We start from the raw sequence: 25,794 nt of genomic DNA, 5'->3' as shown, positions 1-25,794 counted from the left end.
CTAATGTATTGCTTTAAAAAAATCCAAACAGCTTCAGTCTACAACGTCTGCAGATTGCCTGCACAATGCCTGATTCATGTTGGCACATTGACACAACAGATTTGTTGCCTGAAGTGCTACATGTTTGTACATGGTTCTTATTCAGGCTTTATTTGCTGCCTCTTCAGAAGTCCTTCTAACATACACATTTTGACACTGACAAAAGAATTTATGTACTTCATATTGAACAGTTCAGGATTAGTCATATGTTTTAAAATGAAAGACAAAAATGAGCCTGATTGTTTTGGTTTTGGCAAAACCATTGCTTTACTAACAGAGTAACTTTTGTGGTGGGGCAGCTAAACAAGGAGTCAATCTATTATCCATGACCAAGCAGCTTAAATGTGATCTATGTTAGAGTTTTATTTAGACAACAGAAGAAAAAGTGGTGAGCCCTGATTTGTAGTTGTTATGGCCCCATGATACAGACCAGGTCTCTGCTCTTCTTGCAGGAATTTCTTCCTAAGGGTTCTGTGGCAGCAGCCAGGTCAGCCATAACTCCAGTGCTCTGCCCCTGCCTCTGTAATTCTTGGTGCAGAAACACAAGGGGGTGTGTCTGGCATGGTGTTGTAGTGCACTGCTGACAATTCAGTCTCAAGGATTAAAAAATATCATCTGGGAAAAACTGGGGAAATTCCTGCAGTTGTTACGTTTTTGTGAATAAAATGCTGAGTGTTGTGGTCACCTCTGGTGTTTCTAACAAACTTGCTTTGTCCTTACAGAGGCACCTGGGGCTCCTGTTTGTGTAACTCTGCTTGACAGCAGTTGATGCAGCTGGCTCAGAATACAACATTTTGATATAGGATTTGTAGGAAGAGAATGAGAAAGATACCTTGATAAAATTCAGATGCAGAGACTGCAAGCATTACCTTAAGTCCCTGATTTCAGACCAAGGATCTCTTTTAAAATTGGGCCTGTCTTGTGATCTTGAATGTAGGCAGCAACTTTTTCATGGCATGATGTGTGTGTTGCAGCACCTTCATGTCAGTGTAGGGCAGTAACTCTGGGAAAAAACCCCTACTACTGTCTGCTCATCAAAGTTTTTGCTTAAAACCAAAACCAAGCCAATAAATACAGAGAAGAAGCGAAGGAATATTGTGAATTACTGATAAATCTGTTTGCTTTTTTCTACAGTAGTGCACATTACTTTAAAATAAAAATATTGTTAATTACATAGTATCTATAAGTAGTAGTTTTACTCTTTGCAAAAAGATTCTGCCTCCGTATTTGAAGGTTTTGAAGTTTGAGTATTCTCTTACAGATAAACTGGAGAGGAAATGCCTGTCTTTATTTTGCAGAAAGGAGCTCAAAGAATGGATGAAGACTTTAAAGCACAGGCACTTGAATCTACTCTTCCAAGTCCATCAGAGACTTTACTTTCCATTCGACTGTTAGACTTTAAAACAAGTTTATTGGAGGCAATAGAAGAGCTGCGTATCAGAAGGGTAAATTTCTTTATATTGGGTTTGGTCTTTCTTTGTCTTATTTCTCTCTCTCTGTAGGTAATCCTAGAAAATGCTGCATAAGTGTGGCTAACCTCATGCTGTATTTTAAGTGATTCACCAACCAGGGTTTTGTTTAAAAATATAATGGGTTTAGTTATTGGGTGTGTTACAGATTTTCCTGTTGACAGCACAAAGGCAACAGGGTGGTATGGGAATGAATTTGGTTTTTCTGTAACAACATAAGAAGTTGCTAGAGTTGATAATCAGGCTATTGAGAAAAGCTACATTAAATTATTGTCTTCCATTATAATTCTTCTCTTTAAGAGCAGTCTTTGATGCAAAATGAAAAGAAGGAATCCAAGTATTTTCCAAGTCCCCAAGTCTTTCTTTTTTCATAATTGATTTGCCATTTGCCAGAAATGTGGTGATTTTGGCTGTTTACTTGTGTTTTTCAGAATTACCTCTGTGGGCAAAAAGCTAGATTAAAACCACTTTATTTCACCAGTTTTACATTGCTAAACTATGGAGCTAGACCCCTACAATAAATAGTGTTTTGAGTATTAGGGCTGGGGGTGTTTTGTTTTTGAAATGATCTTGTAGTAGTACCAAGGTAAAATTGCTTCTGTGCTGGTAAAGGCAGCTGTTTTTTCTTGTAGTTAATTTGTCACTTGTATTTTTCTGTGGTTACTTTTTCAGTTGTGTGTATGTAAACATTTCTGTCTATTTCTCCCCTTAGGCTTTCTGAGCTGTTATGTGTATTGAAAGACCTAAAGTGTATTTTTTCTTCATCTGATGCATTTGACCTGTTCAAAAGATGTGTATTATTAGTTTTAATATATTAGTATTGGTGACATGCTTGATTTATGCTTATTTTGATCTAAGTGAAATGCTATAATCCTCTCTTTAAAAGCCATAAACAAAAGAATGACTGCCATTAAAAAGAAAAAAGAAGAGAGAAGGGCTGCATGAAGGTACTTTCTTGGTGTAGTACTGTTAAAGCCCCCATGGTGTGATCCCCAGACTTGTGTTTCAATGGTAGTGTTTAGTCTAGTCAAACTATTTTAGTATTAAAAGTAAAAACGGAATTATTTAACTTTATTATTCGATATATTATTATATCTAAAAATAGTTGTAATAATAAGAATTTTTATTATTATTAATACATCAGAGTATCCTTTTCTTTAGAAGACTGCTTAGCTGAATTTATATGGTTAACTCAATGGTAGCACTTTTTAATGCACTTGCTCAGAGCCTAAATTGTTCATAGAATGCCATGGGATTTCATCTTTTGGCATTTCCCGTTGGGTTTTTATGCCTGCTTTGTGTCTGCTATAGTACAAGAGTTTGTGGCTGTGATTGTGTAAAAGTTGTCTCAGCAGGGTGAGTAATTTTTTGCCTTGAAATTATTTTTAGTTTCAAAATTAATGCAAATGCTAAGAACCAGTTTCACAGTTAAGACATGGTGCTAAGTTTTTAAAATAGCTGTGCTTTTCTTTACCCTCAAAAAATACATATATACATATGTATCTACCTGTTTAGTTAGAAATTTAGGTTAAAAACTAAGCATTTTACAGACAGCCAATTGAAATCTTGGAGTGTCCTTGAATGCATTTTTGATTGGTTTTGATAGTTCAGGGCTGCTTGCTTAGTATGTTTGAAGCTTGGAATATAAAACATAGGTATTCTGAAGATGCAGGAGTTATTGAGTAATGTGGCTTATGCCTAGTGGCATTCATTTTTATCTTTTAAAGTAGAATTTTGTATGGATGTTTTTGCTTTAAAATACCCCTAAAAAACCCTCTCCCCATTTTAGCTATGGATTTCTTACAAATTCAGTCCATGTCAGCTTATTTTGTAAATTTTTAATCAGCCCTGAGAGAAAGGTAGTGCATAAATACTACAAAATACAGGGATAACTCAGAGAATTACAGTGCTTGTCTTGCACTAACATGCCATTTTTTCCATGGCCATGAATGAAACACAAAGTGTCTGTCATCTGCTCCATCAGAAAGTGGAGTGAAAGTGAAAATTCTGCAGGTTTCTTACTATTGCTTCCACTTCCTTCCCAGGTTGCTTGTGAGGTTCAGTAGACTGATAACCTGAGGGAGGCACTAGAGCCAGTGCCATGGATTTTACTCTCAAATATTTGTCTTTGACCTCTGGTTTGGCCTCAGATGAGATTATTTTACTTCTATTTGCTTCTGTTTTTCTTCCCATTATTGGTCTTGCTTGTCACTTCAACAGGAGACTCTTTGGTACAGGACCTGTTGTGTATTTTGAGTTAATAATGTATCTGGAATGGTTGGTTAAGCTGCAGTACAAATTCACATTAATAAATTTGTGGATGAAATCATCCGTGTGAAGCTAATAAAAAGCAAACTCTTAAATATGAAAATATTTTGAGAGATTTGTTGCAATCCTTACTCAATGTCATGATATTGTAGGTAAACTCTCAAAAATTGTGTAGAAGAGTTGCTCAGAGTAAGGGACTGTTCATCAGTTCCATCTTCCAGAGGAAATCCCAATCCTTGATAGCTGTGCAAGTTTGTTCTAAAGATTAATTACTTAATTGAATTTACTTGATGCAGCTTCACTTTGTTCCTTTGGCCATTCACAGGGTTTTTGATCTCCATAGGAATTGACATAATATGAATATGTAAGTAATTAAAAGCCACAAAAATTTTATTTCTCTTTCCCCTGCCCCACAGGGATTACTTCAGACTCCAATAGTTAGAATGCCTTCTGCTTCTTCCAGTTTAGCTTTCTCACTCATCCAGCACTGACCACTGATCCTTTTGTGCTGGATATCCCCTTCACTTACTTCCATGTCTGTCAGTCTTGCTCTGTAGTCAACTGAGTGCCTTTTCTTCCTAACAGCCTTTTAACTGGATTTCATCCCTAAGTGTAAATTAGGGAACTTTTTTAGTAAAATGACAGACACAAGGACAGTATTGGGGAAAAAAGTAAGTATGTGGATTTAAGAGAATAAACAGCACTGAATTTCAGATCTCATGAATGTGACATCCTTGATATTGTTGTTTGAGTCAGCAAGCAGAGTATTAGATCATAATTTCTCTGTTTGTGAATAATGTGGCTTTTGATTAGGAACTGATTACTTGCAGTTGGAGACTGTTCTAAGTATCAGTGCAGACCTTTCCAGGAATATAATTTGATAGCAGAGATTAAATATAGAGTAATTGTAACCTCTGCAGTGGAGTCAGGGACAGACCCATGAAATTTACGAAGGAAAAATAGTGGTTGGTACAAATTTTTGTGTCTCTGCATCTGAAAATGGAAAGTTTTTGAGAAGAGATTCCAAATACAGGTTACAATTATTTTTTATTAACGGTCATAACTATGAAAATCCAACAATGTTTTATTGGAAACTAAAGGTAGAATAATACTTCTATAAATATCTTCTCTCCTTTTAACATTTGTCCTGGAAACAAAACTTAAGAACAATATCCATGAGATCTACTAAAAATTGTACTGGTCTGCTTTGTTCATGAAGGAATTTATAATGATAGCATGAAAGAATCAGAAATTGTAGTTTCTGTGAGTACTGTTTGACCTGCATGAAAACTGGATGTGCAATTTTGTAGGAGGGAGACTGTAAGTTTAAAAAAGATAATAAAAGTACCTAGCAGCAGTTTTGGCTGCTTGGACATGAGCCAGCTGTACTCTGTTCCTAAATCTGTTCAGGGTCAAGAATCGAGGGGGCTTGACCAATCCACAGCCCATCTTGTAAAACTACAGCCTGAAGCAAACACTTTAAAGAAGGCTTGACACTTTCTAAAGGTTATAACGAGTAAATAAACCATCAAATTACTCCTCCTTTATTGTTATGGTAGTCTTTTTTTATAAAAACACTTAAATCCATGTAGTCCTAAGGCATCTAATAAAAAATGAACACTTTTAAGGTTTGGTGGGTATTTGATCCCTTATCAGAGTTATATACAATATTGTTCTCCTAAGTATAACAAAAACATTTTTGTCTTATTAAACAGCTGATAGAACTTCTAAAAAAAAGAAAAAAGTGCTTCACACAAGTTTTAGAAGCTTTCAATTCAAAATGGGTAAACTATAAATGTCCTTTGGAAGATGTAAAAATGATGGATAAGGTTTATAACTGTTGGCGGTTTCATGTGAGAACATTTTTATCATGTAATTGTCATTCTCAGTTTAAGTATTTATGATGTTTATTTTCTCAGCCATAGTTACATACATGCACATTTTTGATAGCTTCCAGAGACACCTTTATAATTTGGGAGTAAGTTGGAGGAGTGTTGTTCACTTAGAACTTTGCTTCTTATCCTCTTAGGTGTTCATAGCAAAGGGCTCACTTAAAATGGAATTTAAGGCCATTTTCTTACCATTTTGAGAAAGACTTTTGCTAATAATATATCATTTTCATAGCATTTGTTGCTTAATAACAGAAAGGATTGAGGATCACACCTTTTTAAAAGCTTCAAGCCAGTCTCATTTGATCTTGTCACTCAAGGGAAATTAGAAAAAAAAATCATTGCAGCTATGCAGCACTGTTTGTTAAAGCAGAACTGGGAATCACTGATAATCTTTTAAGTTCTCTTTTTTCTTTTAACCGTAAGTCCTATGAAATCTTTCGGTCTCTTCTCCATCTGTATTCTGCCAGTATATATCAGAGAAGCAAAAGCTAAAGGACTTTTCTCTGGTTCTCTGTGAGACAGATTTTAGTTTTAAATGCCTATTCAGTATTTTGTATGTAAAATTCGCTTGACAGCTGAGGCGTATATTTAGAATCTCTGCAAGAATCTTGAAATGCTTGGGAGTAGCCTCCTGTGGAAAGAAGTGTGCTTCTCTCCACACGTGTGCCTGTAAACTATCAGCTAATCAAGAAAGTCAGTTTTGACCCTAAAACCCTATAAAAGATGTCAATGCCAAAAAACTATTTTGAATCACTTGGGACATATTTGCTTTTTTGTTTCTACTGATAAGTAGTGGGACTATGAATCAAATACTGTACTAAGTGAGAAAGGGTTGCAAAATCTTCAAAACTGTTTTGCATCAATTGTTGAAGTGTTGTAAATATCCTTGAATCAGAAACTTGGAACCCTTACTCATATTGGGCTTCAGAAAGAATTGCAGTGTATTTTATAGACAAAACATTTTGTGTAATTTTCTTCACTTGGGAAGGAGAAAGAGCCTCCATTTGTTCTTTCTGTGTGTCAGGAAAGGTGTTGCTTCATCCAGAGCTGGGATCTTTTTAGTCTCATGGCAAATAATAGTGTTCATGGTATTGCATATCATTAGAATTGTACTTAAACCCCAGTATTAAGAGAATTAACCTTTTGATGTCTTTTATTTTTTATTAGAGAGAGATCCATGGCCTTTTTTTCCCAAGTTGTGACTGTTTCCTAAAGGTTCTAACCAATTTTTGAGGTGTGAGTCACTTCAAGAGTACTTAAATTTTTCCAACAATTAAGATGGCGAGATTTAAACTATAGTGAAGTTGAACTTAAAAACAGCATAAAATTTGCACATAATATATCAAAATGCACAGTTCAAGTATTGGGGGTATTCTTTTACCCTCATACAGTGAGCTTGGCCCTTGCTGGACCTCAGTAAATGTTATTAGTGCAAGGATTCATCAAAGAGAAGTCAGGCTTACCTTAAAGTGGTGGCTTTCCCAAGCTGGCTATCAGTGTGCAGGGCAAAGAGGGAGAGCAGCCTTTGGAAGTTCAGTGGCACATTAGTGCAGCTCTCCAGGTCCTTGGAGGATATTCATTATTTTGATTGTGTGCAAAAAACAGGGCAGTGCTGAGTTGCTTATGACATGCATCAAAAACCTGAATATTGTTCTTGCAGGAAGTTGTGACTGTTCATAAGGAAACCTTTTGTTCTTCCTTTTTTTTGAGTACTGGATTTGTGAAGGAAGGCCAGTGCTCATAAAAATTGGACTCCAAAGGGAAGCTGATTTCTGTTGGGAAAAATTAACTTTAATACCAGAGTGTTTCAGGAAAATACCAAAGTATTTAGCAACTGTGATTATCAGAATGTAACTCTCATTTGTTATCAAAAGTAATAGTTGGATTCTTGACACAAGTGCTTCTGACAAGAACAAGGATCTGTAACACCTCCCTGTGGATGATGGGAGAAACTTTGGACTTTAGGTCTTCTCAGATTTTATGGTAGCTCATCTTATCAGAAATGTGTTGATTACCCATGATTCTGTTTCAGTTTCTTTTGGTAGGTCAGAAGGCTTCTTGGCACAGAAGATAATGATAAATATATCTCTTTTTCCGTAATAACAGAAGTAACCACTGACAAAAACTTTTCAGTTGTCCTAGGAGATGTCACAAAGAATAAAGATTCAGATGCTTTGAGCTGAATATTTAAGATGCCCCAAATTTTCCAAGTCATTAATTATGATTATCTGTATCATTTCCTACAAGGGATTCTTGAAGCACTTTTGCATCTCACTGAATTTCTCTTTATTTCAGTGTTTTGACTTTTTTTTGATATTTGTTTTTAACTAGGAAACAGAAAATAATTATGAAGACCAAATAAACAAAATTGTTATAGAGAAACAGGAACTTGAATGGCAGAAGGTAACTTTCCTGTGTGCTTTTAGTGTTTTAACTGCTGAGAATTAATTTTAATGTGTTAATATAAATTGTGATTTGTTACAATTCCTCTTGAAATTGTGATTTATTGAAATTCCTCTTTTATAGAGCTATTTTTTATTTCAGTAGTAGAATGTTCCAGCCAGTAGCTTATTACTTAGTCATGAACATCTGTAGCTTTTATTTTGATTTGGATTGTGCCCAGCTTAGCAATGTTTTTAACAAGAAAATATAATAATATTTGGCATGACTTGGCAATGTTCTGTCAAAAGAGATGGAAATACTGAAGCAGGAAGATATTTAGCTGAATCTGAGGCGTGTTGACACGTCAGTGTGGGGGAAGCTGTGTAGCAGCTTCTCTGTACTATGCTTGGCTTTGGCAAGTGCAAATATCAGTGCAGCAAACAACTCCACTTGCAATCTTCTGGAAGTGGAGATTTTCCCAGAAAGTTATTTTGAACATGAACAACTTGTATGTTATCCATACTCAGAGGTAGTCTGTCAGCTTTTAAATGTTGAGAATGAAGTATTCAGCAACATAAGTCTGACATTCTTCTCAGAGTTAGGGCTCCTGAGGTTATGCTTTGCTAGGAAATGCATTCCCTTCTTTAATACAATCAAACCCATGACCCCTGTCACTAGGGCACAAGATAAAAGGCTTCACTCCGTATATTTTACAACCCCAGAAAAAACAATAATTTCAGTTCTATCCTTGATCTTGGGATATTTAACATCTTAGTTGTAAAGGAAGGCTATTTCATCTTGGAGTTCATCCTAACCATCTTAAATTAATAATCCTAACTCTGTGCTTTTCTTTCTTGAAAGATATATATGTGCACACAGAAACAGGAAACATTTTCTATTTGTAAAAGCAAGAGTGCTTTCAATTTGTAACCCTTCTTTGCTTTTCTTAACCTAGCTTTGCAGTGCTTAGTATTCTGCATTCAAAGGGGAGGATTTCTACCCTTTCTAAGACCTTAACAGCAATTTAATTTACCACTCATAAAAGGATGGGACTTACAGGTAGTGAGGTGAACTCTGTTCCTGTGCTTTGCACTTAGCATTGGCACATGGCAAAGCTGATCGATGAGTGGTAGATTTTGGGAACTTCATGTGAGCAAATTTTCTGGACCTTCAAAGACATGAATTTCCAATCCTGGAGACTCCAGTAAGATGAAAATTCTAAGTATGACATTTAAATAGAATTTGTGACCTGATTGTTTCTGAATGCAGAATCATACTGACCACAGCAGTAGTTCAATAAGTAGACATCTTCCTGTGGCTTATCAAAGGTTCTGTTTTACCATTTCCTTCATGGATTTCCATTCCAGTCAACATTTCTTTCATTCATTTTATTTTACCGAAAATTTAGCTAACTATTTTGAAATGAAGCTAAGTCATATTACAATATTACAACTTACCTACATTTTATAGATATACTGTGGCTACTCTTGAAAAAAATACACTCAAGCAGGGAAAACAGAATAACTGGAGAATATATTCCTTTAAATCTAGTGGGTATACTCATCCATTATAATACTACAATATCAAAGCTGATTTTTTTCATATTTAAAACAACCCTCTGCTTTTTTCTTCAGTCTTACTGCATCACACATACATGGTTTATATGGAAAATTTCTTCCAAGCCTGAATTTCTGACAGAGATAATAGAATAATTATATTATTTTATTATCATTTATCTGATAATAGAAGCATTTTATTTTATCTGATAGTCTGTGTGTGAGGCTTGTTAGAAAATGAATATTTGTAGACACTGCCCTGTCTTTTTGAAAATAACATACCTCACTTGAATATACAGTACAAGAAAGTAGTATGTTATAAAGAGTTCAGCATTGGGGTTTTTTTCCATTACATCTATGATAAAGTTATATAAAGGATGATTGTTTAATGAAACCAGACTTATACCTACATAATTTATTCCATGCTATTGCCTTGAATTCCTGTATTTTGTAGTGCCATTTTAATTTCGCAGCACTGTGGGTATAAAACCTTATTCCTGTGGTGAGCAGGAATACTGCAGTGGGAGTAGTTGATTTTTTGTGCCTGCAGTACTTTTCTGCCTTGCTACTTCACATGCCTGTCACCCCCTGGAGAACCTGTCCTTGGACACAGGGCTGAGGGGCAACCCCAGGAAAACATTTCTCAGGACTTCTGTGTGCTTCTGAACATTCATTTATGTACTGTGCATTGTTTGTTGCACACAAACCAAAACTTCCTCTACTCATGATGAGTTAAGTAAATGGATATGGAACACCTTATCTCCTTGCATTCTTGTCTCTGGCAAAAGGCTCTTTTGTTCAGGTTCTTGCTTGTACAATGTGAAAGCAACACCAGCTTGCTGGAGAAAACAGCAGTTTTGGAAGGGACTTTGTTTAAAAACTCAATTTTTATTAAGGCAGAAGAAGAAATTTGACTCCTTGTGTGTGAAACAGATTTTCAATGTATTTTCTCCCATTCATTCTTTTTAATAATCTCAATTTATATTTATTTTTGTGAACTCGTTAGTGGATTAGTGTGTTTCCTGCTACTCACTAATATTTTCTAAGCTAAACACTCATCTGTATTTTGAGATAGCTGTTCAAGGACAGAGCCTTTTTACTACTTTTACCTAATATTTCAGTGTTTAGAACTGAAAAACCTGGTCTTCCATGCATACCTTCCATGGTAAAGGTGAAGTATCTTATAGAGAAGCATGATGCTTAAAGATCTTGGAGATTTCCATCTTGCAGAGTGTAGTATTAGCCTATGAGATTATAATATGAAATAATAATACAAAAAGATTACATCCTCACTAATTTTCTTGTTTTTATGGATGAGAGTAAAGCCAGGCTGGAGGGTGATAAGAACCTCATACTATTGCCTTATACTTAGTTATTTCTGGCTTCCTTCAGCTCTTTCAAGTAGCTTGTTAAATGACTAAAATCTAACTATAAACAGAATAACAGATAGTTAGTTTTCAATGGGATTCAATTTTTAATGGCCATTAAAATTCTCTTGTACCTACCCGGACCAGCGTCAAGGTTCTGGCTTGAGCTGGCAGTGGATGTGGATTGTTTCTGCAGGCTGATGGGATGGGTAGGAGTTGCTCACAGAAGTCCTAGTAAAAGGTCTGTATTCCAGAGGGGAGAATTGTTACCTGTTAAGAGTGAAAGAGAAGCTGTTACCAAAAAGACAATTACCAGTTAAAAAATGCATTTTTGTTTAGTCTTCGGGGTTTTTTAGTCCATTGTGTCATTCTAGAAATATTTAACAATAAATATTACATATTTATTGTTAAATAAATATCACAATAAGTTCAGCCTTTTCTTGGAATACTTGATATATAATTTGCTCTCAGATAATACTTTACTCACACTGTTGTTTTTTCACATGAGCAGGAAACTCTGCAGCATCAGACCGACATGCTGCAACAACAAAACAAAGAAGCTATGGCCGCTTTTAAAAAACAGGTAACAAAAGAAAGCCTTTGGCTGTGGAATTTTAAAATACAGTGGCATCATAGCAAGTTATCAGCTGGTATGAAAATATTTTTCTATTGCATATAAAATGTTAGAATGTACAGCTCAGGACAGAGCTCATTTCCTTTCTTCTGGCCACACCATTATGCTTGTATTTGTAGTTCTTGCCAGATGCCCCTCCTCCTGGCATTTTTCATTTTTATATTTCAAAAACCTCCTAGAGAAGATAATGCTTCTTCTAACACTTTCCTTATTCTGTTTTGCTTTGTTTGGCTTTTCCCCTCTAATTTAGCATGACCTCTGCCAGGGTAGATTCATAAACCATGGTAAAAGATCTGCCGCACAAATTATCCTGCCGAACATTTAAAAGTGTGTTTCACTCTTGTGTTTTATTCTCCATATTACAGTAAGCAAACACAAGAGCTGAGAGACCTTGCAGAGAATGTTCATAGGAGCTGAAACTGTTGCCCATGGTGATGAAGAATTTGTCATTAATACTGCATCACAATCGTGTCACACAAAAAAGAAATTGACAAGCAATTAGGTTTCTCTCTTGAAAAAATAATTGGAGATTCACAGAGTTCTCCTTGTGGAACTGTAGAGTTCTACAGTTCCTATAGGTAGAAAACCCCAGGAATTATACTGTGCAGGTTAATTTAACTATATTGTCTTGTTGTATTGCATGAATAAAATTATTGCCATGTGCTGTTCTGATTTTTTTGTTTTGGTTTTTTTTATGTGACTGACAACCAAGTTACAGGCAAGGATGTTTGCCATGGAAGAAGAAAAGGTACTCTAAATTATTTGTTGTTTGTCATCCAAAGAAGAGCGTAAGCAAATGATAATGATATAAAACATACCAAACATATCCTAAGTATAAACTAAGTATATTGCAATTACATTATGTTTTTTGCTATGGCCTTTGCAAAAGAAATGTCACTTTTGGGACATTGTAACTTTTGTATTTCTGTTTTTTTGTTTATAGACCTGTGAAGAGTCACTGCTTATGCTAAAAATCAGTTGAGGAAAGAGTGTTCTTTCATAGTTCCGTATTGCATTTATACAAAATTTACTTTATTCTGGAGGGTTGGGATAAATTGGGAAAATTGGCCTTTATAAGTAGTACTAAAAAATAACATTTCTAGCTGTCTTAGAGAAATCAGATTTTAATAGGGATTTTATTGATTTAGCTGAACTAAAGGTACTAAAGGTTTCTGAAGGTACTTGACCTAAACTGAAATAAGATAAATTTTAGCCTGAATTGATATGGATTTTGTTAACTACATAAGTTTTTATACCAGGCTGATTGCCCAATTCCTCCTCTGAATGAAGGATTTACATTTCATGTACAATGAACCTGTTTTAAATTGTGAAGTCAGTGGATGTCTGCCTCTGTTGTTTCATTTAAATTTCCCAGTGGTTTGGAGCAGATGAATATGCTGGATGTGGCATAAGAACTGACATAGAAATTTGCAAACTGGTTAAATGGCTTGAAAGTATATAAAAAATAAACTTTATTGTTTGCTGCATTGCTATTTATTGCTATTTATTTTATATTTTGTGCTTGAGTAATTTTCTTGTTTGGGAGTTTGGAATTTTTTCTCATTAAGACAATTCATTTGTCCACACATATCCACTTATTACTCTCTGATTTTTATTTTCAATGATAGATTCAGAATTAAATTTTATGCTGTTTAATTTTTACTTCTATTTCCATTGAATTGAATAGTACTTTCTGTACTTTATACCAAAGTAACTGAAAGAGTAAATTAATCTTGGGGCAGAGTTGAAAAACCAATTTTTGCATCAATTTAGATGATATGTACTATGAGTGATCAGGGTGGTTTTGGAGGATTGCACAGTCAGCACTATATTGGAAAAGACTGGAACATGCAGGGGTGGTTGAATGGATATATTTGTGTTTTCTGACATATTCTCTGGTATTTAGATTCTGGTCTGCATTGGATTGGCTTTAGCCAGTGATTTTTACCAGATTTAATTCTACTGAAGTCCTTTGGCTTTCTCATGTGCAAATTCTATGTGTTTGTCTATGTATGCATTCACAGACACACATATGCTTGTGTGTGTGTGAATGCATACATATGTATTTTATATATATATATATAAAAAAAAAATATATATATATATAAAAAATGTACTTGCATGTATTTACTGACTCTAGCAATAGCAGCTTACAGTTCACTCTTTGTGGACTGAGAAAAATGAGCAGGTTGTTTCTATGAAGATCCTGCAGATAAAAAATGGATTTACCTGATACCTTTTGTTTTAAAATTTACTGTCTTTGTTCTAAATAATGTATTAGTTCTGCCTTTGTCAGGCTTGTCTCTCCCAGAACAGCCAATTTTAAGACTTGATGAATAGTCAGAAGTGGTGAAGATACTCTATCGTGTTTTCACTTTTCTTTTCATGGCAATATTTATCTGCATTTTAAAATTATTGAGCTGAATTATTCACCAATGAATTGTTCTGTCGTAGGGGAGTAACACTATTTTTGTAACATTCTTTTTGATAAATTCTTATTGTAAATGCATTTACTCTGCCCAAATCCTGAAGTACAGCTTTTGTTGAAAGGGAAAATACCAACTTGCTGTAGAAACAAAAGAAAAAGAAATTGATGGACTGAAAGAAACATTAAAAGCCTTACAGGTAAAGTATTGCTTTTGTAAAATAACATTTCTTTGAATGCAGGAGTTTTGGTTTTAGCTTTTACTAGTAAGAAAATTGTGGTTTTAAGAGTATCTTTAAGGCCTTATTGTTTAATCTTCTTAGGACACCTTACTTTGTAACACTGAGTTTCTGTTCCAGTCTTCAGTGTCACTCACTACTACTTTGAGTTAACCTTCCAGCTAATGCTCTTTTCCTCCAGAAGATGACTCAAAAGTGCAGTGTGTAAAATGTGCTTTCTTTTTTATTTCCACAGTCTTCCTCTTCCTTCACATTCTTGTTTTCTTACTCCACACCTGTCTGGAATCCCTGGTTTTGGGCTCCTAAACAGAGCTAAGTATTCACCCTGGGCCTCCACCTTGCAGTGCTCCCTGTGTTTTTTAGTGGATTCCTCTGTTTCACTGGGAGGTTTCTGTACTCACACTTGATCCATGGCTTAAGACCAAGGCAAATACATAGAAAATGGATCAGTAGCATTGTAATGCATTGCCAGATTTCAGGTGTTACCAGGAACTAATTATTTTTCTACCCATAACTGAGTGGAATAATAATTCTGTTGGAAACAAAATGGCTATAATGGATTATTACTATGATTTTGAAACTTCTTCTTAACATTCTCTTATAATGCAATACATTTACTTTGTAGCAGACTGTTTGTTTTGTCAGTTACTTAACATTGTATTTTAGGAGCAAAAGAAATTGATTCTCATGGCTGGCCTTCTGAGCAATAGCTGTCAGGATTTTGTTGCCTTGCTCAAACCTTGGCATAGCACAGATGATGTAGAATATCCATCCCTCCATGGTCTGCTGAACATAATATGTGGACAGCAAGAGTAATGAAAGATCCCACTGGCCTTTCTTTTGTAAGACAAACCACAAATTAAAAAAAAAAATCTTAAATGTTGAGTGTTCACAGATCAAGCATTTGTGTCACAGTACAGTTCAGATCTAGGAAGTTCTGCTGTGGCTTGAGGAAGCTGGAGGTCACAGTGTGCTCACAGGGAGATTGTTTGGAAATGAGCCCAATACAAGAGGGAAGAATTTTTAATTCAGTTCTGTATTCTTCTCTGTAGAGTCAGAACCCTACCTTAAAATGATTTTTCTCTAGGTTTTTTCCTAGAAATAATATTTTCTGTATAACATTTGTACACTCTGGGTCCTTTGACAATACCTTGGGTTTTTTTTTTTGTATGCAAATCAAAATAATCTGTCAGTGGGGTATTAAGTAGTTTTAATATCTTCTAATGGCAGCCTTATATTATTAAAGCATGTGATATTGTTACATTATATTTTTATATGCTACCATTTAGAATACCTACTAAGATATTTTTGTTGTTTTTTCCAAAATGGAGCACACTTCTATTCCTGTAGGAGTTGAGGGAATACTTTCATTTCTATCTTTATCTTCTTCTCTATTTATTTTTCAGGGTCTAGTTTACAGACTGTGGTCCCATTGCATGTTTTTTTATGATGCCTGTCAGAAAACGCAAGGATTTATGCACTTTTTCAAAACTCCTCTAGTAACAAATCAGTGTGAAGTGATTTTACATAATTTAAATATTGAAATAACATTATGATGTAAAGTGAATCTAATAATACATGAAATTGTGCCGTCAGTAATTCAAATGTTACTATATTGGATGAATTAATAACAAATGCAATTAAATAATTGGTATAACAATACTTAATTATGCAGGTTGTTGTCAGAAAAAAATGTAAATACCATTTAATGAATAACTCTTTGTTGTTTTACAGATTTCAAAATACACTTTACAAAAGAAACTGAATGAAATGGTAAGAAAATAATGAAAGTGCAAAAAGAAGGAAGAGCTTCGATGAAAAAGTATGCTTGGGGTATAATCCACTACTAACTGGCTTTAATACTTAAATGATATATGATAATTATTACAAGTAACACGAAGAGGTATCAGCTTCAAATCTGAAAATCTTACAAATGTAATGGTTTTAGATTTTTATAGTGTGATACTTACTGTTCAGCATGTGGTATTTTTTTCTCACTGAAATAAAGTAGAATTGGTACATTTGTTCTCTTTGTAGATTAAAGATTTTTTTAATAGACTGTCATTTAAATAATGTAATTTTATTAGTCTGACAGATCTGGCATAATATATCAAAAAGTAGTAGAGAATTCCTAGAAGTTCTTGCTTTTGTTTTTAAGAAAAACTGGTGGTTTTCTTCTCACTCTTTTTTTACTCCTCAGAATTAGTTCTTAACATCAGTTTCCCTGAACAGTTTAGATTTCATCCAGTGCAGCTCACTCCCTTTGACACAGGGAATAAATTTACCCAGAGTGACAGCATAGTGGCTCTGAACCCTGTTCTCTGTTTTAGGAAGTGAAAGAGTGAGCCACAGAAACATTGCTAGGCTTGATTGAATAAATGCTGTGAAAATTCTGCTGCTGCTCAACTGGAAAGAATAAAGATAATATTGTCAGACCATTACAAACTGTGATTTTAATTAAGAAGCTCAAAAAACTAGAGTCCAGTTTAGCTTTAAGTACCATGACATTTGTACTGAAAGTCATCTTCAACGCTACAGTGGTTTTACACAAAATATGGTGAAATTGAATAATGTGCCCTCTGACCTGGGAGATAAGGCTACAAGTTAAAGATCAAAGGCAACATAAAATGTGTTTTGTCTTACTTCACTTTTAACTTGTATTTATTCCTAAAATGCAGCTGATCTAAAAATGTGTTGAAAATATACAGAATAACTGGACTTGCATTTAGGTCATTTTACATATTATCTTTCTTTCATAACTTACAAGCTCAGTTTTCCATCTGAGTGAGAATATTTAAAGGACAACACCTTTTCTTTAAGCTGGAAATGCATTTACGCTGCTTTAAAGGAATATATTTTTTATATTCATGAACTTTTCATTAATTGATCGTTTGAATATTTTGAAAACATTTGCTTTGATACAGAGTAGGGTAATCTAAAATGCTACTGAGTGGGGCAAGATGCTGGAAATCCTCTTTTGCATGTGGCACTAAACAGTTCCCCCATGTACAGTTGGGACTTATTTAGGGAAAATGCTCTGATATGAAATGATGAAAATAAAATACCCCACAAGGTAAACAAAAGTGAATTTTTTCCTGTAATCTTTTGCAGCAGTGGGCTAATGCAGTTTTATACCAGGTCAAATTCTACCAACTTTACTCCCTGAGTGGTTGCATAAGCGGCACATTCAAGGGATCAAAGGAGTAGCTGCCCATGTAGACTCTTGGTCATCACCAATGGCAAAGTGTTTAAAAGTCAAATGGATGAAATTCTGAACCAATCATTTATCTGAGACCCATTTCAATTTTGTTAAAGACAGATTAGCTCATTCTCTGGTGTATGTTTTGAGAGTAAGCAGATGTGTTGCTCAGTTTATATCTGGCACCTTAGAAACCCTGCCAATCAGTGAAGGAGCTTCTGTGTGTGCTGGGGACTGGGTGTGCCTTACTGATGTAGCTTTTTATTCTGTTTTTGTTCCTTTAGTTCTATTCTTTTAGAATGGTATATGCCATATTAATACTTGACATGAACACCATGTTTTAACATGCTGTCCAGTTAAGTTTATGCAAAAATGCTAGTGCTGATATTACCATATATGATATAATTCTTACCATATATGCTATAATTTTGAAATAGTGGAAGATTTTGTTTCGTACTGAAAGATAGTATAGAGACAAACAAATAAAGAATTTTTTTGTGTTTTATTATTTGTCTTTATTATTGTCTTCCCCCCCCAGTTAAATAATTGATTATTGCATGAAGTGCAGTTGTTTTGCACCTCGCTGCATATGGACAGTAGCACTCATGCAGTCAGGAGGGATTACTACAAAGCCAATTCAGTTGATAGAACACACTTGAGTGTGACCTCTGGATTGTATTTGTTTTCTTGCTGCTGAAATTAGGAAGTAACTGGAGGAAAATGGTCAGGTGTTGGTTTCCTGACAGACCATACACTGGAGAATGCCAGGAGTCTCTGCACGTGGCATCTGTTCTTGTCTTCCCTTACTGTTTTTATTGGAAACTAAATGTATGTGAAACCATTGAGTGAAGCTGCAGTCAGATGGTCTAGGTTGATTAAACCCCACCACAGAAAAGAGGGAATTTAGATCCAGATAACCCACATTGTTCCCAGCAGACAGGGAACTGTGTTCCCACCTGAACTGTGCCCAAGAACTGCTGGCACAGTCAGCTGAGTCCTACTTGGCACAGGCCAAAATGTGTCAGGGATATTTTAACAACAGTACAGGCTTTTCCTGAGAACTTCCCTGCCACCATTTAGTGGTGTAGTTGTCAAATGAATGAAAAAGAAATTACTGCAAAAAAAAAAAGAAAGTTGGTTTGTTCATAATAATCTAAGATAGGATGTTTTTGTTCCCTTTCTGCATCTTTTAGGAGTTTGCCTGTAATCATACTATGTTGTTTAAAAACACAGTGAGGAGGCAGTGGTACAGTATAAATTCAACCCAATTATTATTATCTATTTATTTTTAAGTAGAAAAATGGTGAGAACTGGAGGAACTGTTGTGAAAAAAATTCCCATTTTGAAGCTCTACAGTTGGTAGCTCTTTGCATAATTTTCATGTGATCTTGCCTTTGGTCTCCATGCCATTACATCTCCTTTGTTTCTCTGACACTTTCACCTCCCAGTTACCACCTTCTGCTTCACTGAGTACCTCTGACTCGTGACTCCATTTCTAGAATATCTTTGAGATATGAGCCATTCCCTCTTTGTGTTTCTCCAGTCACCCACTTGACCCTGAGCTATTTCTCGGGTCCAGTTCCACCAAGAAATCATTGTGCCTCAACAAGCCATATGGCCACAATCAATTCCACTCCCCATCCCAGCTTATCTTTATTACTGGTGGAGGGCAGGGCAATAATTCCTGTTCTTGCAGTATCAGACATGAGGAAGAAGAACCAAGATTCTGTGGGTCTCACTCCAGCTCCAGGGTCATCCACTCCCTATCCTGCAGTGTCTCCTGGTGTTTCTTGATTGGCTTCTATGGAAGAATGTTTTACAGCCTTTTCACTGGGAGGAGACAAATCACATACTCAGGCTTTTATTTCTCTGTGCATTAAGCCTGGAGAGCAGCCTGCCATCAAAAATCATATTTAGGCAAGTGTTAAGCTCTTAATAAAACTCTTGCAAATAGAACAGGCCGGTTCCTTTTTCCCCTGGAAAGAGCCCTGTGAAGTAGCAAAGCATATTTCAACTTTTGGGAGAGGAGGAAGGACTAACACTATCTTGCTGACTAAAGAAAGACATTGGATAACACTAAGAAAAAATCCATATTAAAAACTAAAAAACCCCTCAGATCTTGCCACAAGCTGTTCAAGTCTCAAATTAGGGCTGTCTCCCTGCTCATCGATCTCTTAGAATAAATATATGTGAGGGAATGACCAGGAAAAACAAAGAAAATCTTTCCTTTTAATGTTTTTGTTAGAAAATTCCCCTCCTGGCATTAGTTAAGCACAGATCTTCAACAGTTAATTTATGATTAGGAAGAACAGAAAGTATAAGAACATTTTCAACCTACATTCCTCGCAGTGATTTCTGTAAGTGGTGGTTTCTTTACCAGTGCTTCCATTACGACTTTCCATTTGCTGTAGTGTGTTTAATTTCATACCTTATAAAACATGAGAAATTTGTATTGTATATCCTGTTTTGCTAGTCTTATGGTGGTCATTTCATTTGATTACTATCAGCTTTTATTATCTTCTGATGCCTGGACATGTATTGCATTTGTTACTGTGTGGAAATGGAGCCTTGCCAAAGCCAAACAGACTGGGCCAGATGCATCCTGGTGTAACTTGAATTTACACACAGGAATGAATTTGGCCCAGTTCATTTTAATTGCTGTGTTGCTCTGTAGATTAGAAATAGATTAGATATCTAAACAAATGTTTATCCTTTCTGAGGAATTAACTTACCTTATTCTCTTCAGAAAAATTAATTTTAAAATTCACCAAATAGTACCTACAAAACTGTTAACAAAAATACACTATAAAGAAGAACACAAAAATCTTACTGTTAAAAGGATAACAAAGAAATTGTCTCTGAACAGTTTCCACAAAATGAGAGAGATTGGTAAAATTAATTAAATATATTGTACTTAATTACCACATGGGTTTCTTTGTGGTATTACTTAGGCCAACACGTGAATAGAAGTAAAATAAAGTGTTAGATGCTTACAAAAGTTGTCAGAAACTTCCCCTACAGATACACAAAGTGATTTCATCGTATTTCAAGATATTAGAACAGTTAATTGACACTGAGGAAATAAGAATTACTCACTGCAAGGTTATTTATATTTTTCTGGGAAGCATGGGGTGTTAATCTGCATTATTCTCACTAGTCCAAATCAAAGTCACCTCTACTCTAGAAGTAGTTGATGCACTTCTGATTTTTAGCAAGTGTGTTGAAATTCTTTTATTTAGGTGTGTCAAATACACAAACTCTCTCCTAATTGCCCTTGACTGTGTCATTTTTTACAAGCCCAGGACTGGAATGGATGAAACTGTCAGGAGCCTCTTGAGGTGGCTCAGAGCAGGGTCAGTGGAGCCAGTGTCACAGAGCCATGGCTGTTGATTTTTAGTATCTCCTTAGACAGATGCTGTAGTCTGCCTGTGCAATCTGTTCCGATGTTTGCCCACCCTTACAATGTCTTTCCCCTCAAGTTTAAGTGAAATTTCTTGTCTTTCACTTTGTGTCAGTGAGCACCACTAAAAGAAGTCTGCCTGTGGTTTCTTTATTCCTTTCACACACACACCTCCCCTGGTACATACACATTTATCAGCTCCTCTCCAGGCTGAGCTGTCACAGGTCCCTCAGCCTCTCCTCAAATGTCAGATGTTCAAATCCTTTGATTATCATGATGATTCTGTCTCTCTTCCTGCTATATGGAGATGGGAAAGGTCATTAGATATGAAATAGACAACTGAAAGATTCTGGGAATGATTTTGCATTTATGCTGTTATATTCAAAAGCAACTGGAGAGCTACTTACTGTCATTAAATGGGTGCTTCATTTATGTTCCTAACAGGATCAAAAATTGCAGATGCACTTAACAGCAAAAGAGGAGCATCATAAGAAACTGAATGAAGTTGAGAGGTGTTATGCTACTATTGCATCTCGTTTTGGGATTGTGAAAGGTGTTCATGGCAAGCTAGAGCACAGTGGTATGTATGTCTTAAATACCTTCCAGCACTTGCTTTTGCTGTGCTTCGACAGCACTCAGTTGGAGACACTTGAAAACTCAGAAAAATAGCAGCTACCCTATGCCAAGCATCAAATATCTTGGGAGGTTCCTCAGTGTTCTTTGCTGATCCACTGCTACAGTGGTGTGTGTGACCACACAGGAAATTTTATTGAGGAACTATCAAACAAAAAAATAAGCACTCCCAAAACACCAAAAAAACCTTTTCAATTACTGAATTTCACTAAATTTTTCAGGTTTCTGCCTGAAACCAATTTTTTTTTTCAAATCTAGTTTCAATAAACTGGTAACATATTCTATGTATATTTGTGGTATTTCAGTACCTCAAGTTACTTGTTGTGTTCAGTTTTTAAAATTTTAAATCCAGAACATTATTGGCTAATCAATGTAAGCCAATTGTTAGCTCATTGTACTCCAAAGCTAGAGAGTGAACACATGACTTTTGCTGAAAGAGAATTTTACTAATTTTGGCCTGCTTGTTGTTCTGGGGGGGTTTCCTAAGTTGTATCAGAAGATAGCTGTTACATTCATCAGTATTTTAATTTTTTAAGCATATATTCTCATTCAAAACTGCAAAATTGCTTATGGTCCTATAAGGCGCTTGTCCATCATTCCCCATGGACCATCTCTAGCAGAAAAGGAGAGAACATTCTGGGTGTCTGCAGTTCTTGTGTTCAAGTGTGGTGCTAGAAAATAAGGAAATTATTGAGGAAAATATTGAGGAAAATAAAGAAAAAAGATTAGGGGTGAAAAAAGAGAAATCAGAAACCAGAAAAGGATGAAGGGGAACCTGAGAGGATGAAAATACAAAGATTGAATAGAGCTATCTGAAAAAGTACAGGAACCAGTAAATATCTTCAGCTTTTCATTGTGGAATTTCAAGCAATTTCCCAGTGATATCTTCACCTGTATAAAGTTTGAGAGAAAATTCCCTCCCCTTTCAGCAGGAATAGAAGTCATTCATAGCATTTTTTGCTCTGCTAGCCTCTGCTTTTTTTCTGTCTTCCATGGCCTATGTGCACATAACTCTGTATATCTGTTAACTCAGTTATTAATTTGTTCTGTGCCCCACTATGTTCTGTGTTAGTCTGAAGGTAACTAAACTCATCAGAAGATTACAAGAAAATCTTTAAAAAATAAAACCAAGATTAAAAGTCCTACTAAAATAGCATCATAGGACACTAAAAATTAAATTACAGTTAAGAGGCAATCCAACATACAGAAAAGTCTTAACTCATTGTTTGAGGTACAGACAACTGGAACCACCTGGTATAATCCTCCAATATAGTATCAATCTACACAGAAAAAGTAGTTGAATCATATTTGCAGCTTTAGGTTTGTTTTTTAAAATGAATTATATGCACATATATTGAAGTTAAAAATCAAATACTTGTTCAAATGTGAAATTATTTGTTAACACGCTTTAACTTTTTTTTAAAGTGCAGGAAGCCATACAGCACAATAAGAAACTAGCATCAGTGAATAAAAGACAAGAGACTGAAATAAGTAATCTGAAGGAAGTAAGTGCAGTGCACATTTCTGAATGGAGAATGATCCCTGTGGGTCCCTTCCAACTCAGAATATTCTGTGATCCTTTGGGCCTTCCAAAAGCTGCTGATGTGTTAATACAAGTAGTGGACAAGCAGCAGAACTGTTTTTCATTCTATGACTAATGGCTAAATTAGCTTCCACAGACACCTCAGTTAAAACTGGAGCAGCTCTGAGAATTTTCTGTAACTTGTGAAGTTTTAATTACCTCTACAGTATCCTCCTTGTTTCCTGCTAATTATTAATAACCTGTGTTCTTCCTATGCTATGCTGCCATCTCTTCTCTACCTGTGAGGAAGGTAACAGTGGTGTTTTCAGTTTGGTCAGAGGTACAACATGAGGAGCAGTCGCCATGGAGGCGAGCTGGTGGCTTGAACACAGGATAAAATGTGTAACTGAATCCCTCAGGTGGGAGAGTTTTGTGACAAAGCAGCTGAGACACCAGATTATGGTTTACAAGGAAGTTGTCACTAAGCTCTTTTCTCCCGCCTCTATTCAGAAACTCCTCTTTGCCAAGTACATTTTTGATTTTCTCTCTTGAACACAGGTAATAGTGGGAAGAATAACATTCTTTTCACTTTGAACTGCTTCTTAAGAGCTGATGAGAAAAACAAATGGACATTCAAAAGTCAGAATTGTTCTGTAAACTCAGCATCTTTCCACACCACATCTCCTCTTTGTATCTCCTTATCTTTTTATTTTCCTCCTTTTAATTTTTTTCTCCTTTAGATTCTGTAATGATTTTATGTAGGGATCAAAAGCATGACTATCTCAACTTCTTGGCCTAATTGTTAATCCCCAGTTTCCAGATGATTGCTTTGAATTACCATGGAATCTTTGCCAAGTTTATGAATGATTTTGAAAACAAAAAAGGGCAGGGGGAGAAGATCATTTGTACATGAGGAAAAGGGACTATGACCATTTTATATTTGGGTTATATTGACTGAAAAATGGATGTTTACCTGTTTACCTTTCTTTGCCTGAAAAATGGGATTTGAAGGTACAAAAGTACTTGAAAATTCTCCCTGAATCTACTGTTGTTTCTTTTCTTCTTAAGAGCATGTAGCCTCTTATTGTTAAGGTTCTTTAGAGTATGATTCCACTAAAAGCCAGATTTTAAGTTTATCTCGAAATACAGACATTTTGAGATTTTTAAAAATTTGTTTCATTCTTACCTTCTTTAGTGCTTTACTTAATTTTCATATTTATTACATGGAGATATTGCCGCAGTAAAAGTTAACCAGGAATTCAATTTGGATTTTTTATTTCCATACTAGAATGTAATATACCAAACCTCAGTGTCAAAAAGATCAAATTTTGAAGTGATCAAAGATTTTGTAACTCTTACCATCAGAAAAGCAGGCTGAAATCCACAGTTACAATGAAGCAGAACACTGGGAAAATTCTCGAATTAATTTCTATATCACAATTAGGTCTTACAGTATTTAAAAATGTTTATTTAGCTACATAATTCAAATGATAGATGATATAGAAAAACTGTATATGTTTATCTGGAATATTTGATGGATGGAAAAGAAACAGAAAAATATCGGAAGGTGTCAGTGGGGATAACTTTCCTTTGTAGGAAAGCCATGTTTGTTAGGAGCTGATATCATCATAACTCAGAAAGTCTGAGAGCAGCTTTGTCTGTGCATTGTGTACACCCCAACTGTGCAATTCCTTTAAAGAAGGGAAATCATTTGCATGTGATAGAAACAGGAGCATGTGACAGAAACATTTCATCTAAAATGCAGCATATCTTTATTGTAATATAATGTAAATAAAAAAGTGAGGAGTTTTAGAAATATTACAGCATCACAGTAAATTGGATTTATCTCTTTGGTGAGAAACCAAGAATAATTAATTACTTAGCGTTCTCTGAGGGTAAATAATTTGAGAGCTAAGAAAACAGAAATGGTTAAGAAAATTTTACATTATGAAATTTGTGAGTAACATAGGTGAGAGAGAGAATTTGAGATTTATGTACTCCAGCAGTCAAACATATTATTTGATCCACTCTTTTTTTCAGCTCTACTCTTGATTCTTAAGGTCATGAAGGGTTATGAATTTTAAATAAAATACTGTTAGATAAGCAGAAATAGGGGGCCAACTGAAACTTAATCCAGCTTCCTCAGTTCAGCAGGAAATGCCTTTATTGTATTTATTTCTGAATTTCTTACCAGTTTTAAGTATTTGACCATTCTTTTCTGAACAATCTGAACTGGGATATTTAGAAGAGATTTGAAAAGGGATTACCAGGCTGTTTTCACTTGCTACATAGCTGAAAGAAGTCATGATATCAACAGCACAATTTGGGACCACTTCTAAGGCTGGTTTTATCTGCCTTGGAGACTTCTCTGACCTCTAACAGCTCTGACAACTTCTGGGTTCAAACTTCTTTCCTCTGTAGCCTCAGTGCTGGAATGGGAATGACTATCCATGGTACTAAAATCTTAATTTGGTTGTCAGCTCTTATCACAGCCATTACTTTCACTCAGACCTGGATGATCTCACACATTTGTTCTTAATGGGAATGTGAAGTTAGTGAATGCTATTTAACATTTATGGGTAAAAATAAACTAATCTCCAATTTTAATGAAATTGCAAGTGTGTTATGAAGGTGTTAAATATGTACAACTGAAAAATTGAGTGAAATCGAGGTCTGTTTTGCACAGGTTTCCTCTTCTGGGATTTCAGGAAAGAAATATTATTTAGAGAAGTTGTATTTTTCTCTTGACATTGCCTGCTTCAAGTTCTG

General features: G+C 35.3%; 1 protein-coding gene across 1 annotated transcript in view; it reads left to right on the top strand.

Moving 5' to 3' along the window:
- Positions 1–25,794, top strand: part of CCDC73 (coiled-coil domain containing 73) — a 95,191-nt gene that overhangs the window by 45,450 nt on the left and 23,947 nt on the right. The window contains exons 5-12 of the mRNA XM_077179537.1: positions 1,338–1,484; positions 8,000–8,071; positions 11,485–11,556; positions 12,320–12,355; positions 14,158–14,232; positions 16,006–16,044; positions 21,315–21,450; positions 22,929–23,008. Of these exons, the coding sequence (XP_077035652.1) occupies positions 1,338–1,484; positions 8,000–8,071; positions 11,485–11,556; positions 12,320–12,355; positions 14,158–14,232; positions 16,006–16,044; positions 21,315–21,450; positions 22,929–23,008 (657 nt within the window). The remainder of the gene's footprint in view (positions 1–1,337; positions 1,485–7,999; positions 8,072–11,484; positions 11,557–12,319; positions 12,356–14,157; positions 14,233–16,005; positions 16,045–21,314; positions 21,451–22,928; positions 23,009–25,794) is intronic.

Source organism: Agelaius phoeniceus, chromosome 6 (genome assembly GCF_051311805.1).
Source record: "Agelaius phoeniceus isolate bAgePho1 chromosome 6, bAgePho1.hap1, whole genome shotgun sequence".
Taxonomy (NCBI): Eukaryota; Metazoa; Chordata; class Aves; order Passeriformes; family Icteridae; genus Agelaius; species Agelaius phoeniceus.
This window is presented reverse-complemented; position numbering and strand designations above follow the sequence as displayed.